Source organism: Perca fluviatilis, chromosome 2 (assembly GCF_010015445.1).
Source record: "Perca fluviatilis chromosome 2, GENO_Pfluv_1.0, whole genome shotgun sequence".
Taxonomy (NCBI): Eukaryota; Metazoa; Chordata; class Actinopteri; order Perciformes; family Percidae; genus Perca; species Perca fluviatilis.
In genome coordinates this window covers 10,553,027-10,569,449 of record NC_053113.1, presented here as the reverse complement: position 1 = coordinate 10,569,449, position 16,423 = coordinate 10,553,027, and the positions used below count along the sequence as shown (strand labels likewise).

The window sequence follows — 16,423 nt, the reverse complement described above, 5'->3', positions numbered from 1 at the left end:
ACCGTTGAGTAAGCAGAACATGAATTGGAATAAAAGCAAATAAATTTAGAACAAAAAGTAAGGAAATTTGTGTTTGGTAGATTATTTCTCTGTGGAAATAATGCTTTTTGGCAATAAATCTTTCCAAACTATCGGTATCTGCATTTATAATGGCCGATAAATGAATATTTGAAAAGAATAAATAAAAAACGGACGAAACACCCTTCAACCATGTTCTGAGTGTTGGCGTTGTGTAGTTTGTCCAGCAGAGGGTGCTCTACAACAGTTCTATTTATCAGAACTTTAATATATCTTGATGTTCCTCTGTTCTGTTGTGACAATAAAACAAACAAGTTTATTTTTAAAGGTCCCATGACATGGTGCTCTTTGGATGCTTTTATATAAGCGTTAGTGGTCCCCTAATACTGTATCTGAAGTCTCTTTTATATAGACCTTAGTGGTCCACTAATACTGTATCTGAAGTCTCTTTATATAGACCAACGTGGTGCCCTCTAAACTTCTGTATCAGAACTTTTTTTATATATACCTTGATGGTCCTCTGTTCTGTCAGACAATAAAACAAACAAGTTTATATACTTAAAGGTCCCCTGACATGGTGCTCTTTTGGATGCTTTTATATAAGCGTTAGTGGTCCCCTAATACTGTATCTGAAGTCTCTTTTATATAGACCTTAGTGGTCCAATAATACTGTATCTGAAGTCTCTTTATATAGACCTCAGTGGTCTCCTAATACTGTATCTGAAGTCTCTTTTATATAGACCTTAGTGGTCCAATAATACTGTATCTGAAGTCTCTTTTATATAGACCTCAGTGGTCTCCTAATACTGTATCTGAAGTCTCTTTTATATAGACCTTAGTGGTCCCCTAATACTGTATCTGAAGTCTCTTTTATATAGACCTTAGTGGTCCCCTAATACTGTATCAGAAGTCTCTTTTATATAGACCTTAGTGGTCCCCTAATACTGTATCTGAAGTCTCTTTTATATAGGCCTTAGTGGTCCCCTAATACTGTATCTGAAGTCTCTTTTATATAGGCCTTAGTGGTCCTCTAATACTGTATCTGAATCTATTGAGGAGGAAGGGGGGGGGGGGGGCAACGTGGAGGGTGGGGGTGTGGCCTTGACCAACTGCCACTTTGCTCGTTTGAAAGCCATGATGTCTCTCTCTCTCTCATGGGTTGGGCCAAATTCTCTGGGCGGGCAAATCAGAGAAAGGGGAGGTAACCTTGCTCCTTATGACCTCATAAGGAGAAGATTCCTGATTGGCCCATCTGAGCTTTCATTTTCTCAAAGGCAGAGCAGGATACCCAGGGCTCGGTTTACACCTATCACCATTTCTAACCACTGGGGGGCCATAGGCAGGCTGGGGGAACTCATATTAATGTTAAAAAGCCTCATAAAGTGAAATTGTCATGCCATGAGACCTTTAAACTGAATTATCATATTATCTTAGTGAGGACTCATAAATAACTACAAATAACTAATGTTAGGGAAATCTATTTATGTTTTGTTACACGTTTCTGGATTTAAAAAAAAAAAATAATATATATATATATATATATATATATATATATATATATATATATATATCGGCCGATATATCAGATTTTTAAATCACCAAATATTTGTATCGATATGAGCCTTAAAAATCCTTTATCGGTCGGGCTCTAGTATTCACCTTGAGTGAACTTCTGCGAGGCTTTAAATATTCTCACTGAAGTCACCAACCTGTGAGTTCCAGTCGTCGCTCATTATTGCCTGCAAGTCTTCGGCGCTCGCGCACTCCCTTCACGTGCACTACACTCTCCAATTACCCATTGACATTTGGGTTACCCTCAGTTGGGTTTTATTTATTTATTTATTTTAATTCTCCCGATCATTTCCACTGAATTGATCTCATTCCATTCCATCTCTCCCATTACTTACTCACATTTAGCCCCGTATCCTGCACCCCCACCCCCCGCTCTGTTATGAGGACACTTGCGCACTTCCTGTTTTGCATTCTGCTCTGCAGTCGAGGGACAGTTTGAATATTTCAGCACTGTAAACAAAAGAGAGCGCGTCTCTTTCCGCTGTTTTTCGCAGTCGACCTTCCTCCAGTCACTCGGCATGTAAGTCAGGGGAACTTTTCAGAGAGTGCGTACATGTGGGAGTATGCACGCATGCGACGGAGGAGTGAATGAATGCGTTTGTGTGCGTGCCTTCCTCTTGCATGTCACTCCCTTGCTTGTGTGTGCCTTTTTTCTTTTTCCCCTCGTGTGAATTGATTCACGGCGCCGCTGAGCCGAACGTGCAAACCCGAAATGGAGAGCAATCAATATCAATGTAAATGTATTCCTTTATTGCCTTGGCTGGGAGAAGCTTAGTCTCATTTTTATGCACAAAAACAGCCATGAAATTTATGAAGTGAGGCAGATAATCGTGCAGAGGATAATTTGTGTTCTTTAATGTTCTCCTAGGGTTGTAATCATGCGAGTGCAGTGAGCTCAATTGATCATGTATGCGATGTTTGCTTTCACTTTGCCAGGACAACTTACTCAGCAGAAAAAAGATCTAACTGTTGCCCCAACAAACTTTTTTTTTTTTCTATCTCTCTCTCTCTCTCTCTGCCTTTGGCTCCCCTCATGCTGGCCCTCTTTATTCGTCCTTCCCTCTCTCATGAAGCATTTATTGTACATTTTATTATGAAAAATGCTGGGCTCCTCGTGTCTTCAGTGCCCGGGAGAAGCATAAGGGAAGGATTTCTATGTTCTTATATGCCGCAAACAAAGTTTGTGAAAGCATAGAAAATGCCCTGATACATTTTCTGCAGCTGTCGTCTCGCATGTGCGGCATAATCTTCCTTCATAAAGTCGTACAGCATTGGAGGAAAGATGACTGTCTTTGCCCGACAACAAAAGTCTTTAAAATGAAATAAAGGAGCGAGGATTTGGGGGCGAAGCATTTTCAGTTTAAATTCAAACCTGGAAGTTATTTTGGGTGCCCTTGCAGGATTTTTTAAATCCAGTTTGAGAGCTACTATATGAGCTGCCTCCCCCACCTGCTGGTCTTCTTTTTCCTGGAGATTCTGGGCTCCTTGTGTCTGCAGAGCCCGGGAAAAGCATAAAGGGAAGGATTTCTATGTTCTTATACGCCGCAAAAACAAAAAAAAGTTTGTAAAAGCACAGAAAATGTCCTGATTTACGCAGTGACTCCACATTTCCTGCAGCTGTTATCTCACATTCTGTGTCGCATGTGTGGAATAATTTTCCTTTTATGAAGTCATACAGCAGCGGAGGAGAGATGACTATCTTTGCCGAACGACAGCATCTTTAAATAAAATAAAGGAGCAAGGATTTGGGAAGTGGTGGAATGTAACTAAGTACGTTTACTCAAGTACTTTGTACCATACTTAAAGGTGCCCTGCCACACGTATTTCATTATGTGGTACCAAATATACTACAATTACTTTGTGGTAATGTCTGAAGTTCTACCATGGACTCTGTAACATTTTTTGTGGAAAACATGCCTTGGTTACCTTGTTTCAAGCCATTCTAGCGTGGTATAGAAAGCCTACAGGAAGACTCAGCTCGATTTGTGCCAGTTCTCATTAATATTCAACAAGCTAAGCTGTTTGAATCTGATTGGCTAACAGCTAGCCAATGAGAGCCTGGCTGTCAGAATCCTTTACCCAGCCCAACTGCGGGGCGAGCTCATGAATAGTAATGAGCTCAGGCAGTATGATGTCAGACTGACCTTATCTGTTGTGATTGGTCTGATTTCTCTGCTTATTTCTGTTCAGTGTCTAGAGCTGACAGAGGAGGTAACAGTTCATTTTCACATTCACCACATAACACAAACACATATGGACCTGACATTTTTCAAAAAATATAAGGAAAAAACGTTTTTTTATGTACCTTTAAGCACAAACTGGAGGTACTTGTACTTTACTTGAGTCTTTTCTTTTCATGCCACTTTCTACTTCTACTCCACTACATTTCAGAGAGAAATATTCTACTTTTTACTCCACTAGATTCGTCTGTTACAGCTTTAGTTACTAGTTACTTTACACATTAAGATTTCTGCAAACAAAACTCATGTAGTTTATAAAATCTGATTTGATTATAACTGAAACTAGCCAACAATATAACAAGTATACCAGCTGAGATGATGAGACCATTAAACGTACAATATGTAACTTTCTGCCACTAGGGGTCTCTCAACCAAAACAATGGACGGTAAAACTGGACTTTTGATGACGTTGGGAAGTTGCGTGGAATTATGGGAGTTTTAAGTGTTAAACACCTTCGCTGCCAGTTAGAATGCATCAGTTCACGGACGAGTTTACCCGTTCAAGTTTATTCACGTTACGTTTATTCATTCTAATAAAATAGCTGCAGTTTCCCCAACATAATTACGTTTTTCTTGATTAGATTTTTATTTGTAGCTGACCAGTTAGTTCGTGAGCCAGCAAGCTAACAGTAGCAGCAGCTAAAACACAAAATATTTCACATATCAGTGTCACCTTTTGGATCGTTTCAACACCGGGGCGGACGGGGTTTTTTGTTACGCTTAGCTAGCTACTAAACGAGGCTGAGAGACAGGTGTGGGTGGGGATTGTCGGGGAATCGCCGCGACAGCGCAGCCAGGCGACCGATGCCGGTCGTGCAGCAGCAGAACATCTCCCAGCTGCCCGGAATTATCTCCCCTTCACTTTTCAGTAATCTTAACTTTTCGTTTTGGTGCTTAACCCACCTTTTGTCAGGTTAATTTAGCTAACCGTAAAGACAGCTTAACGCGAAGAGGGGAGAAATTCGGCAGGGAGGAGATTTTCAGCACATACACCGGTACGCGCTCGCGGAGATGTAGCTAACTCTATGGATGGGCGCTGTTGTGACTCGGTGCCTTGGTCCGTTTCCGACGTTTAATTAAACTGCCGTTAAGCGTCGTAGCACCAGGCACTGGAGATAAGTTCTGGCCGGGGGTTGCTGTAATAAAAGTAGCTGGCTGATAGCTGACTGGGGGCTAACGATAGCTAGCTAGCTATATGTCCGCGGGCTGTTGTCAGCTGTCATCCCCGACTGGAGCTCTCTGGCGCCGGGGAGTGAGGCAGACAGACCGGGGTGTTCTAGCTAGCTAAATTAGCATTAGATTAATCGTCTATCTATACAGTTAACGTTGCTAGTGAAGTTATTCGTGGGTTAGCCCAGTCCTGTTAACTGTGGTCGAAACAGTCATACTAAAGCGTGTCGAATTATGTTGTAACCTCATAATGTTACCCACAAAGCATTAGCATCAATGTTAGCTACTTGTCGATATTGAACTTTCAAAATAAATAAGGTATCTGTTGTATTACTGTGATAAAAAGTGGGATGTAATTAATCACAAAATGATGCTTTATGGCCAAAAAAAGCAGTATTACGGTTACAAGTATTTTTTTTCTGTGACATTGCATGATTTACAATTACTCCTGAACGTATCATCTTGGTGCCAGTGTTCTGACGGAAGTTAGAGTAACTGGAGGGTGAAAGGTTATATGACGCCACTGACGGGCGACTAAAGGAAACGTGCCGTGTCTGAAAATAAAATAACAGATTTCTCTGGGTTTGACATTTGGTGGAAACATTTGGGATAGTGTAGGAACACAACTCATAAAAATATATAACATAGGTATGGTCATTTTTAGACATTTTAAAGCAGAAATGTTACATATTGTACCTTTAAACACACAGCTATTGGGATCATTTCCAGTATTTAAAATGTGAGGATTTTCCTGCATTGAGTCCTTTTACTTTTAATACTTTCAGTGGAAGGATTTTTGAACTGACTCATGCCGCTGTTGTGTTTTGTGTGTTGCAGCCCGGAGAGCAGCCATGGACGCCGTCTCCTCGCTGGTGGGGCCTCTCCTCCTGGTCCTCCTGTCCTCCCTCCCCCACAGCTCCTCCTCCATGCTGTGTCCCAAGCGCTGCACCTGCCAGAACCTGCTGCCGTCCTACACAGTGCTGTGTGCCAAGACGGGCCTCCTCTTCGTCCCACCCAACATCGACCGCCAGACGGCCGAGCTGCGGCTCATGGACAACTTCATCACCACGCTGAGGCACCGCGACTTCGCCAACATGTCCAGCCTGGTCAGAGCTGGACTTTTACATTCATGTTGACTTTGATATGCACACTCACTTGTTTCTACTAGAATCAGTAATTACATGTTCTTGTTTAACCACGTAAGCCGATTGAGAACAAGTTCTACTTTGCAACGACGGCCTGGCCGAGACAAAGCATAAACTTGCCAGACAACATAGAGTCACACAGTAAATACGCAGAATATAAACATTCATAATACAGTAAAGAGTCTACTAAAAATACAGATCAGATAAAGAGTCAATAAACAGTTTGTGCAATATGATGTCTAAAACAACTTTTGAACGTACACAGGTTCCACCAAAACAAGTTCCATCCCGAGGCTATTTTGCAGCAGCACCATGGATTTGTGCGGCACTTAGTAGGGCTGCACAATTAATCACAATTTTATCGAAATCACAATATGGACTAGTGCGAAAACCAAAACCCCAGGGGAAAAAATTTTAAAAAAAAAAAAAAAGTGAACCACCCCCCATGAAAAAGGTGGGGTGGTGCTGCCGCGCCCCCCCCCCCCCCCCCCCCCCCCCCAAACAACACAACATCTTAATATGGACAGATCCTCGCAAAAAAATCACAATATAATAATTTTAATTTTTAAGATTTAATATTAATCAATGAAAATGAGAATAATGATACAAACATGATCATTCCCTTCAATATCGCGAATCATATTGCAATCGCAATATCAGTCAAAATAATTAGATATTTTCCTCATATCGTGCAGCCCTAGCGCTTAGTGACGATTGTGATTGGTTTTAAAGAAATGCCAATAAACCAGTTAAACCGCTAACGTTAGACCCAGCAGCAGTGGGTCAGCGGACCGCTAACGTTAGACCCAGCAGCAGTGGGTCAGCGGACCGCTAACGTTACACCCAGCGCGTTAGACCCAGCGGCAGTGGGTCAGCAGACCGCTAACGTTAGACCCAGCAGCAGTGGGTCAGCAGACCGCTAACGTTAGAGTAATTTCACCCTAGGGTCCTTTGCACCATGACCTCGAGCCAAACACTCACCCAGAAGCTTTTTTCAGCTGGGTCGAACATTGGGAGAGTTAGCGTAGAGGAGCGTTATCAGCTGAATAGCTTAGCGCAGGAGCTAATGGATCCGAAGTGTCTCTTAACATTACCCCACTAATAATGCCCAAAATGATACCAAACGTCTACAGTAGTACAAATAGGTTATGCTCTCATAAAACGATGGATTTTAATAGGTTATGTACTCATAAAACGATGGATTGTAAAGTTTGTAAGTACACCAGAAGTTTATGAACACTTGCCTGCTGGCTTCTGCTCTCTGCTGCTGCTGCTGTTACTACCGGGCAGTAAGAGTGCTTAGGGACATCTACAAATTACAACACCGAAAAGAGATGCAACAAAAATATTTATTAATTTAATGATTAAATAAGGTAATGTCTCCAAACTTACCTCAATTATAACTTGTCTCCTGCTAGTTATTCTACAGTACTTACTCTAAAAAATAAGTTAAATTAAAAAATATTTTTGTTGCATCTCTTTTCGGTGTTGTAATTTGTAGACGTCCCTAAGCACTCGTCTTAGAGCAGCAACAACAACAGCAGAGAGCAGAAGCCAGCAGGCAAGTGTTCATAAACGTCTGATGTACTTACAAACTTTACAATCCATCGTTTTATGAGTGCATAACCTATTTGTACTACTGTAGACGTTTGGTATCATTTCGGGAATTATTAGTGGGGTAATGTTAAGAGACACTTCGGATCCATTAGCCCCTGCGCTAAGCTATTCAGCTGATAACGCTACTCTACACTAACTCTCCCAATGTTCGACCCAGGTGAAAAAAGCTTCTGGGGGGGTGTTTGGCTCGAGGTCATGGTGCAAAGGACCCTAGGGTGAAATTACTCCGAACCATCACTTTAAGTTGCCTCGTAACGTTACTACTCCGCTGCTTGTTAGTCCGTCAGTTATTGTAAACCTCAGCTCCACAACTTGCCGGAAGTCGGCTTATTATCAGAAGTTTATACATTACCATGGCAATGGTACACATAAAAATGGCTGCTGCTCTGACCATTCTGCTAGGTTAATTTGAATGGACATGGCCTTATTAATCATTTTATTTCTATGATTTTATCAATTAATGAAGCCCAGACTTTATCTTATAACAATTGAATCTGTAATGTCATGTCTCAACTGAACCACTGTACTCCCATATTAATTACTAGTAGTATTATTAATGAAGGCTACCCTGTGGCCTGACTGCCGGTTTAATCCCCACAGCCCCGAGTGAACTGTTCTGAAGTGTAACATCAGAGCTTTATTCTGCCAACTCTGACGTTTGACATGCCCGAACAGGAGGACTGATAGAGTGTCACTTTAAAAACATGGTATAGTGCACAAAAAGTGAAATCCTGCTAAATTATTGCTGGTATAAAATTAAAGCAGCTTATAGAGCTTAAGAAAGAAAAGAAAGACACACAAACTGAGGCTACAGTAGAAAAAGCACAACTTCTTTGGAAAAAATTACTCTATACAAGACTTAAAATGATAACACTGACTGGACTAGAACAATAGTTAATAGAAAAAAACACCATAAACTCTCAAAGGCTGTAACAATGTGAAGGTACATTACATTTTGTGTCAAAAACACTTTTACCCACCATACACTAGAAGACTCTGAAAAGACTAATGCCGAGCTTACACCAAACAAACTTTCAAGTGGTTCCACCGTCACAGACTATTTTTCAATCTGGGAATGAAATCCTGAGAGTCTTGCTAGAGTCGGGGCGCTCTCGTCTTCTCAATCGTTTGGTGTAAGGTGGTCATACAACTCAGTCCCAGTCAGTCTTTTTCCCATCTGGACATTCAGACAAATGTAAACATCAAGACAACATTCATGTGAATATTGTCAACAACCAATGGGTGCTCTCCCTCCAGCACCAAACAGGAAGCAGCAAACGGCGAGAGTCAGTGTAGTTAATGGGTGCTATGGCGCTGCGCTAAGCTATACACTAAAGAGGTAAGGTGCTGATTTTCAACCCTTCTGAAGCGCGTCATTCAACAGGAGTTTTACCGGCAGATAAACACAGACCTCTGGGTACTGCAGACATTAATCTGCATGTACGGCAGAACAGAAAATCTCCAAACTTTCCCTCAAGTTACCAGCTAACGCCAGTGGTAGCTAGCTAGCTTGGTTAAGTCTTTCAAAACAAATCTAGTTGTAGTCTTGCAATGTGTGACCCTGGAAGACCTCCAGTCTTTACACATTATGACAGTCTTTAACGTTATCTGTGAGATGATTGTCTTTAGATGTGAGATGGTGTCAGACTGTAGTCTTTTCAAAGTCTTCTAGTATATAGTAGGCATTGTGTACACCATTTCACAGCTAAAGACAATCTGTCATAATGTCACTGAGTTTTTAGTCACAGACTAGAAGATTTTACTACCAAGACTTAGAACTTATGTTAACATCAAACACGTTTGATTTTGTCCAAACATCAAGAGTTTTCTGACCACCTTACACCATTGACTGGGCGTTCCCGACTCTAGCAAACTCAGGATTTCATTCCCATATTGGAAATGAGCTACGACAGTGGAATCGCTTAGGTGGCAACTTTTTCAGAATACGTTATATGGACTAAAATGATGGCACTGGACTAGAAAAAAGTGTTAATAGACAAAAAAATTCCAACCTTTATTTATTCCGACAGTTTCACTGAGAGGAAGCCTCTCTTTTGCAGGAAAGCCCTGATCACATTCACACAATTACAAATTACTCTCCAAGGCTGTAAAAATGCAAAGATTTCTCTTTGCTTTGTTTGCTTGTGTCTGTGGGTTTGTTATTTTGTTGTTACATTTAGTGTCAAAAAAGAGTTAAGTGAGAAAAAAAAGAAGAGAAAGTAGGTAACTTAGGTGCCACCCTTTCACTAAATTATTGCTGGTATGAGATTAAATCAGCGAATAGAGCTTTTAAAACAAAGAGACACAAACTGAGGCTACAAGAAGCGCAACTGGACAGAAAATGAGAAAAATTTACTCTATACAAGATTCAAAATGATGACACTGGACTAGAACAATAGTTAATAGAAACATTACTCTCCAAGGCTGTAAAAATTGCTTGGCTGTAAAATTTCTTTTTGCTCTTTGCTAATGTTTGTGGTTTTGTTATTTTGTTGTTAAATTTAATGTCAAAAAAGATTTGAATGAAATAAGAAGAAGAGAAAGTTAGGTTACGAAGTTGGCAACTTTTTCAGAGATACTGAGAGTTGATCCAGTATTTCAGGAAAAATGCTACGTGTTCTACAAATAATGTCCTGTGTGTGTGCGTGTCCAGATCCACTTGACGCTGAGCAGAAACACCATCAGTCAGATCCGGCCGTACGCCTTCGCTGACCTCCAGGACCTGCATGCTCTCCACCTGGACGCCAACCGCCTCACCACCCTGGACGACTCGCACTTTCAGGGCCTGGTAAACCTGCGGCACCTGATCCTGGCCAACAACCAGCTGCATAGCATTTCGGAGGGAGCGTTTCAGGTACCAACACCGCACCCGAACCATGGTCATGTTCTTAAAATACATGATACCAAAACAAGCCCATCTGGAGATCAGCTGTTTAGCTTCCTTCATGCAGATAAAGATACTACAGCTGTTACTGCTAAAACTAGTACTGAAGCCTGATGTATGGTTCTGCGTTGAATCTAGGCCGTAGGTAAGTCTGTAGGTAAGTACGTAGGTAAGTCTGTAGGTAACTCTATAGGTAAGTCTGTAGGTAAGTACGTAGGTAAGTCTGTAGGTAAGTATGTAGATAAGTCTGTAGGTAAGTACGTAGGTAGGTCTATAGGTAAGTATGTAGTTAAGTCTGTAGGTAAGTAAGTAAGTATGTAGGTAAGTCTGTAGGTAAGTACGTAGGTAAGTAGGTAGGTAACTAGGTAGGTAAGTTCATAGGCACATGTATATACAGACCATACGCACTAGCCTGACGTGCACCTCCCTAGAAATGTAACTTCATGTTGTGGCGACACAGACGGCTACAACTGTTGATTGGTCTGCTTGGCTGGGCTAGGTAGCGTCGCAAACAACACAAAATCAATTGAGGGTTAACTTTTCCTGCTACAGCTTTTCCGACCGTAAATAGACAACACAAGGGAGACACTTTGTTTGTTTCTCCGTCTCCACCGCTGGGCTCGGTACAGGCTCCGGAGCTAATCCCCGTCACAGACACTAGATAGCCCTGCTATTACTGCTCCTGCCACTACCACCATGTTTCTATGTATGACTTACTAAATTTACGACTGCATCGGGAGCCATTTAGTATCAGGCAGCGGTGAAATAAGTATTCTGATTTTTCTAACTAAAGGGATACTTTGCCAATTTCAATCCGGCTCTGTGTCATCTTTGTGTGGGCAGCGTGTTTGTGTGTCTTGGCTTCCCTCTGTGGCGCCAGTGCAGTGGAGTTTGGAGCTGAGGTATGCTGAATTCTCAGCGTACCTCTGTGGCGCGTTTCGCGTGATCCAGCGGATCTCAGCTGCTGGGAGCTCTGTACGACCATGTAAGGGAAGCCACACACCGTTCATCTGAACACACTGCCCACACGGCCATGACACAGAGCTGCTGGATTTAAATCAGCAAAAATCTCTTCCAGTAAATAGATGATAGTTGAAACACCACTATAAAGAAATACTGGATAACAAGTAAAAGTTTTTTTAATTGGGCTAACTTTATTTGTGTTAATAAGCGTTATTGCTTTGTTTATCTTAACCTGAGATACTTGATGTCTGTGAAACAACCCAAAACTGCTTTTCAACCACTCTTTAATTTGTTGAGGAAAACCTGAAGCAAGCAACAGAAGCAGAAGCAGTTGTCTTATTTTTACATTGTTCAGTTGATTTTATATTAGAATGTAATGTTGAGAAATCAGACCACAATCTAGTTCATTAAATAAATGTAGATGGACAAAATTATCCAATTCCCCTTCTTCAGCTGCACATTTTAATAATTTCAATTTAAAATCAATCTTTGTGGTGCTAACACTTTAGTTTGGGTTTGCCAATATGCAACATGAAGTTAGTAATTCCTAGTTTAATGAAGTAATAGCTCTGGAAATGTACTAAAATTACTTTGAAAGTCAGGTCACGGCAGCAAGAATTGTCTTGAAACAGCCATTTTAAATCAGCGCTGCCAACAAACCGTCATCACCCGAGCATTCTGCCAAGATTATCGGTTTTGGAAAAAGTTCTTGCAAAGTCAATTAAAAGCTTGTCACACTCGTTGCGGTGCGGAGGGTCGAGTGCTGTGTGGAAATGACGCCACATTTCTGGCTCTGACTATGAAGTCTTAACAGAAGCAGCCAGCCATGTCAGCCTCCTCTGCTCAGCTGGACACCTTTTTAATAACCCGGCCCTAAAATAAACTGCCATCCCCTTTTCATTACATGACAACGTCCTTTCTCTGCTCATTAAAAGTCTGGCGCTGAAGCACCAAAAGTGTCCCCTTTGGACCGGCTCTCAGACCTCTGCAGAGAGACGTGAACTCTGAACTCACTAATGGACAGGGCCTCCTGAACTTTAGCCTAATCACTCTCCCATCCATTTCACTCTCTCTCTTCTGCCTCTCATTGTTCAGCAAAGATTTGCATGGTTTTTATTTAGAGATGGTCTGACTTTTTCTTTCCCGATTCTGATACCCTAACTTGCGAATCGGCCGATACCGAATACTGATCCGATACCAGTGTGTCATATATTTTATTATGTTTAAACAGCTGTATACTGCTGTCCCTGTATTGATGTAATATGCAGCCCTATTTCAACGATCTAAGGCGTGAAGCGCCTGGTGCAAGTACGTTTAGGGCATGTAAGAATCCATTTTTGCTACTTTAACCGCGAAAAGAAAAAGGTTCCGTGTGCCAGACTCATGGCTCAAAAGGGTTGTAATTAGTGTCTTAATAATCAGAGGTGTGTTTTGGGTGTAACATGCAATAAATCAATCAGAATGTCATCTCCCATTCCCTTTAAAAGCCAGGCGTGTTTGTACTTTGGCGCATTGCTATTATGATGGAGGATTTGCTAAGCAGGAAGGAGAGATTTTCTGTTGTCTCTCAATCCTCTGTCCCAAGAGGTATTCCATGTATATATACTGTAGATATACACAATAATACTATTTCACATTGTAATGTTTTTATTTTTAATCTTCTGCATGTTTGTGTGCTGCTGCGCGTCCTTAACAAGCATAGTGTGCGCGCTGTGCACGAGCATTTAACTAATGTGTTGTTAAAATAACAATGAAATGCTGAGTTATTGACTTTAGACCAGGTTTTTGTTGGTCAATGGCGCGATCACTTTCCGCTGCCTCAAGATAGCAATACGCCAAGACTGCACCTGAACACCCCTCCCTGTAAGACCAGCACGCCCATGGGCGCACAGATGGGCGCAGGTGCATTTGCTATTTAAACGACATGGACGCGCTGGACGGTAAATTGCATCTTAAACTAGCAAAGACACTTGCGTTGGGCTTTGCGCTGCACCGGGTGCAAGATAGGGCCCACAATTTCTGTCATTGTTGTATATGGCCTGGCTCAGGTTAAACTCCTTGTGAACCATGAACAAACACAGAAAATAAATGCCACAGAAACTTTCTTTAATTATCCCGTTTGACAGTCAGTCTTAACGGGATAATTGTCTCTAAATTTCACTTCAAGTAGTTTTGGTTGCCTGAACTTAACCAGACCTTAGGCCTTAGCAATAGGGGTAGCAGATAAAAAAAATGGTGATCTGACTAACTAACACTCATTTTTAAAGGCACTTACAAACAACCTTTTTTGTGTTTGGGCATAAGTCTGTCACAGACCTGCAGATTGTTTAACTGTAACCATCTCTGAGCTTCCCCTAACCTAAACCTAATGTTAGCGTTTATTTGCCTAACCTTAGTCATGGTTTATTGTTGCCATAGCCAAGATCATCCGCCACTACGTCACTATATTCGCATACTATAATTTCCATTGACTGTGAATGCGATTGCACGATTTCAAAATTTTGCTTCAAGTAGTTTTAGTTGCCCTAACTCAACCAGACTTTAGCCATTACCAATAGGGGTGGCAGATTTTTTTTAAAAAGGACAATGATATGAACAATTTAGCACTTGTTTTTAAAGACACTTACAAACAATTTTGGGGCTTTTCCCTTTATTATAGTAACAGTGGATAGACATGAAAGGGGGAGAGAGTTGGGGGATGACACGCAGCAAAGGGCGGCAGGTTGGATTTGAACCCGCAGCGCTGGAGGATTCAGCCAACATTGGGTGAACGCTCTTACTGGGTGAGCTAGAGGCCACCCCACAAACGCTATATTTTTAATAAAGAAGACAAAAGTGGCAGGAGCACTTCTGGTATCCTTTTAACCACCGGTGCTCATGGAAGGGAATAAAGTTCATGTAAAAGGAGGAAGAATTATGACTAAAAAACCATGTTCAGGCACTCAAAGTTGGTTACAAAAAGTGATAAAATGCCTTAAACATGGCAAGACATTAAAAAATACATGTATGCAATATAGTTTGTTGCTCGGGCATAAGGACTGTTGGCACGAGAACCCCAGTCCATAGGACAAAGCCAGATGATTGGTACGCCCGTCCATCCACCCTGAAACTAAGCGTAAACATGAGTCATTTTCAGTAATTTTTTTCCCATATAGGTAAGTCAGGAATTTTACGCTATTACGGACGTATTTTCTGCTCACAAAGCAATTTGAATTCCCCATCAAAGCGCTTCAAGTTTCTTTTGTCATTAAGAAATGAGATTCTCGTCGGCCAGAAAGCAATAATGCACATATTATCGTTATGTGAATTGAGGCATTGTGACATCCAGACAGAGTTCTGATTGTGCGAATTACGAGAGCAATTACAGCTGACAACAACCTGGCTGATCAACAGGCTCTTATCTCTCTCCTTCCTATTAGTCTCCCCCCTTTCTCTCCATTTCCCTTCTTTTGTATTTTCGCTGACTGTGCCGACTCGTGGCATTTCAACGGTTATGAGAATTGCATGGAGGCAATTAGATATAATTGTAATATGTTTTGAGTGCACAACATTGACCAGGGTAATTGATCTGCGTTTCTGTCTTTTTCTGTTATTCCTTTTCCTCCCTTCTTCCCCTTTATTCCTTTCATCTTTCTCCCTCTCTCTTTATTCCTTCACTACATTTAAATCTATCGATTAGGGCTGCACAATATATTGTTTATTTTTTATCGTCATCGCAATATCAACTGGCGCAATAAACACATCGCAAAAAGGCTGCGGCATATCGCGAAAGACACTCAGAGGTTTTAGTTGGAAATGGTTTCCAACATGCTTTTATTAAAAGAAATTGAACATTGAATTAAATACAAGAGGGACCATTAAAAAAGACTAACACAAAAAATCTCTGTCATTCAACCTGATCTCACAGAATTCCGTGAAATGAACACGGCTCCATAACTCAAAATCTGTGGCAATTTCACGGAATCGCATAAAGTTCTGTGATGAGTCCGCGGAAGAATTCCGTCAAATGTACATGGCACCCTTAGGTTTAGGAATAGGTCGTGGGTGGGCTTACGTTCCCATGACACCTGGGACAAGAATGGGACGGTTGGGTTTAGGTAAAGAAGAACGGGACAGTTGGGTTTAGGAAAAGAAGAACGGGACAGTTGGGTTTAGGTAAAGAAGAACGGGACAGTTGGGTTTAGGTAAAGAAGAACGGGACAGTTGGGTTTAGGTAAAGAAGAACGGGACAGTTAGGTTTAGGAAAAGAAAGGGGACATTTGGGAGGTAAAGAAGAACGGGACAGTTGGGTTTAGGTAAAGAAGAACGGGACAGTTGGGTTTAGGAAAAGAAGAACGGGACAGTTGGGTTTAGGAAAAGAAGAACGGGACGGTTAGGTTTAAGAAAAGAAGAACGGGACGGTTGGGTTTAGGAAAAGAAGAACGGGACAGTTGGGTTTAGGTAAAGAAGAACGGGACAGTTGGGAGGTAAAGAAGAACGGGACAGTTGGGTTTAGGTAAAGAAGAACAGGGCAGTTGGGAGGTAAGAGAAGAACGGGACAGTTGGGTTTAGGAAAAGAAAACGGGACGGTTAGGTTTAAGAAAAAAAAACGGGGACGGTTAGGTTTAGGAAAAGAAGAACGGGACAGTTGGGTTTAGGAAAAGAAGAACGGGACAGTTGGGTTTAGGAAAAGAAGAACGGGACAGTTGGGTTTAGGTAAAGAAGAACGGGACAGTTGGGTTTAGGTAAAGAAGAACGGGACGGTTAGGTTTAAGAAAAGAAGAACGGGACGGTTGGGTTTAGGTAAAGAAGAACAGGGCAGTTGGGAGGTAAAG

At 41.5% G+C, this 16,423-nt stretch overlaps 1 protein-coding gene across 1 annotated transcript in view; it reads left to right on the top strand.

Moving 5' to 3' along the window:
• Positions 1-2,058: 2,058 nt before the first annotated feature.
• Positions 2,059-16,423, top strand: part of si:cabz01090165.1 (uncharacterized protein LOC100333421 homolog) — a gene marked incomplete at its 3' end in the record, with an annotated part of 74,277 nt that continues 59,912 nt past the window's right edge. The window contains exons 1-3 of the mRNA XM_039788477.1: positions 2,059-2,110; positions 5,838-6,106; positions 10,416-10,616. Coding sequence (XP_039644411.1) covers positions 5,852-6,106; positions 10,416-10,616 — 456 coding nt within the window. The remainder of the gene's footprint in view (positions 2,111-5,837; positions 6,107-10,415; positions 10,617-16,423) is intronic.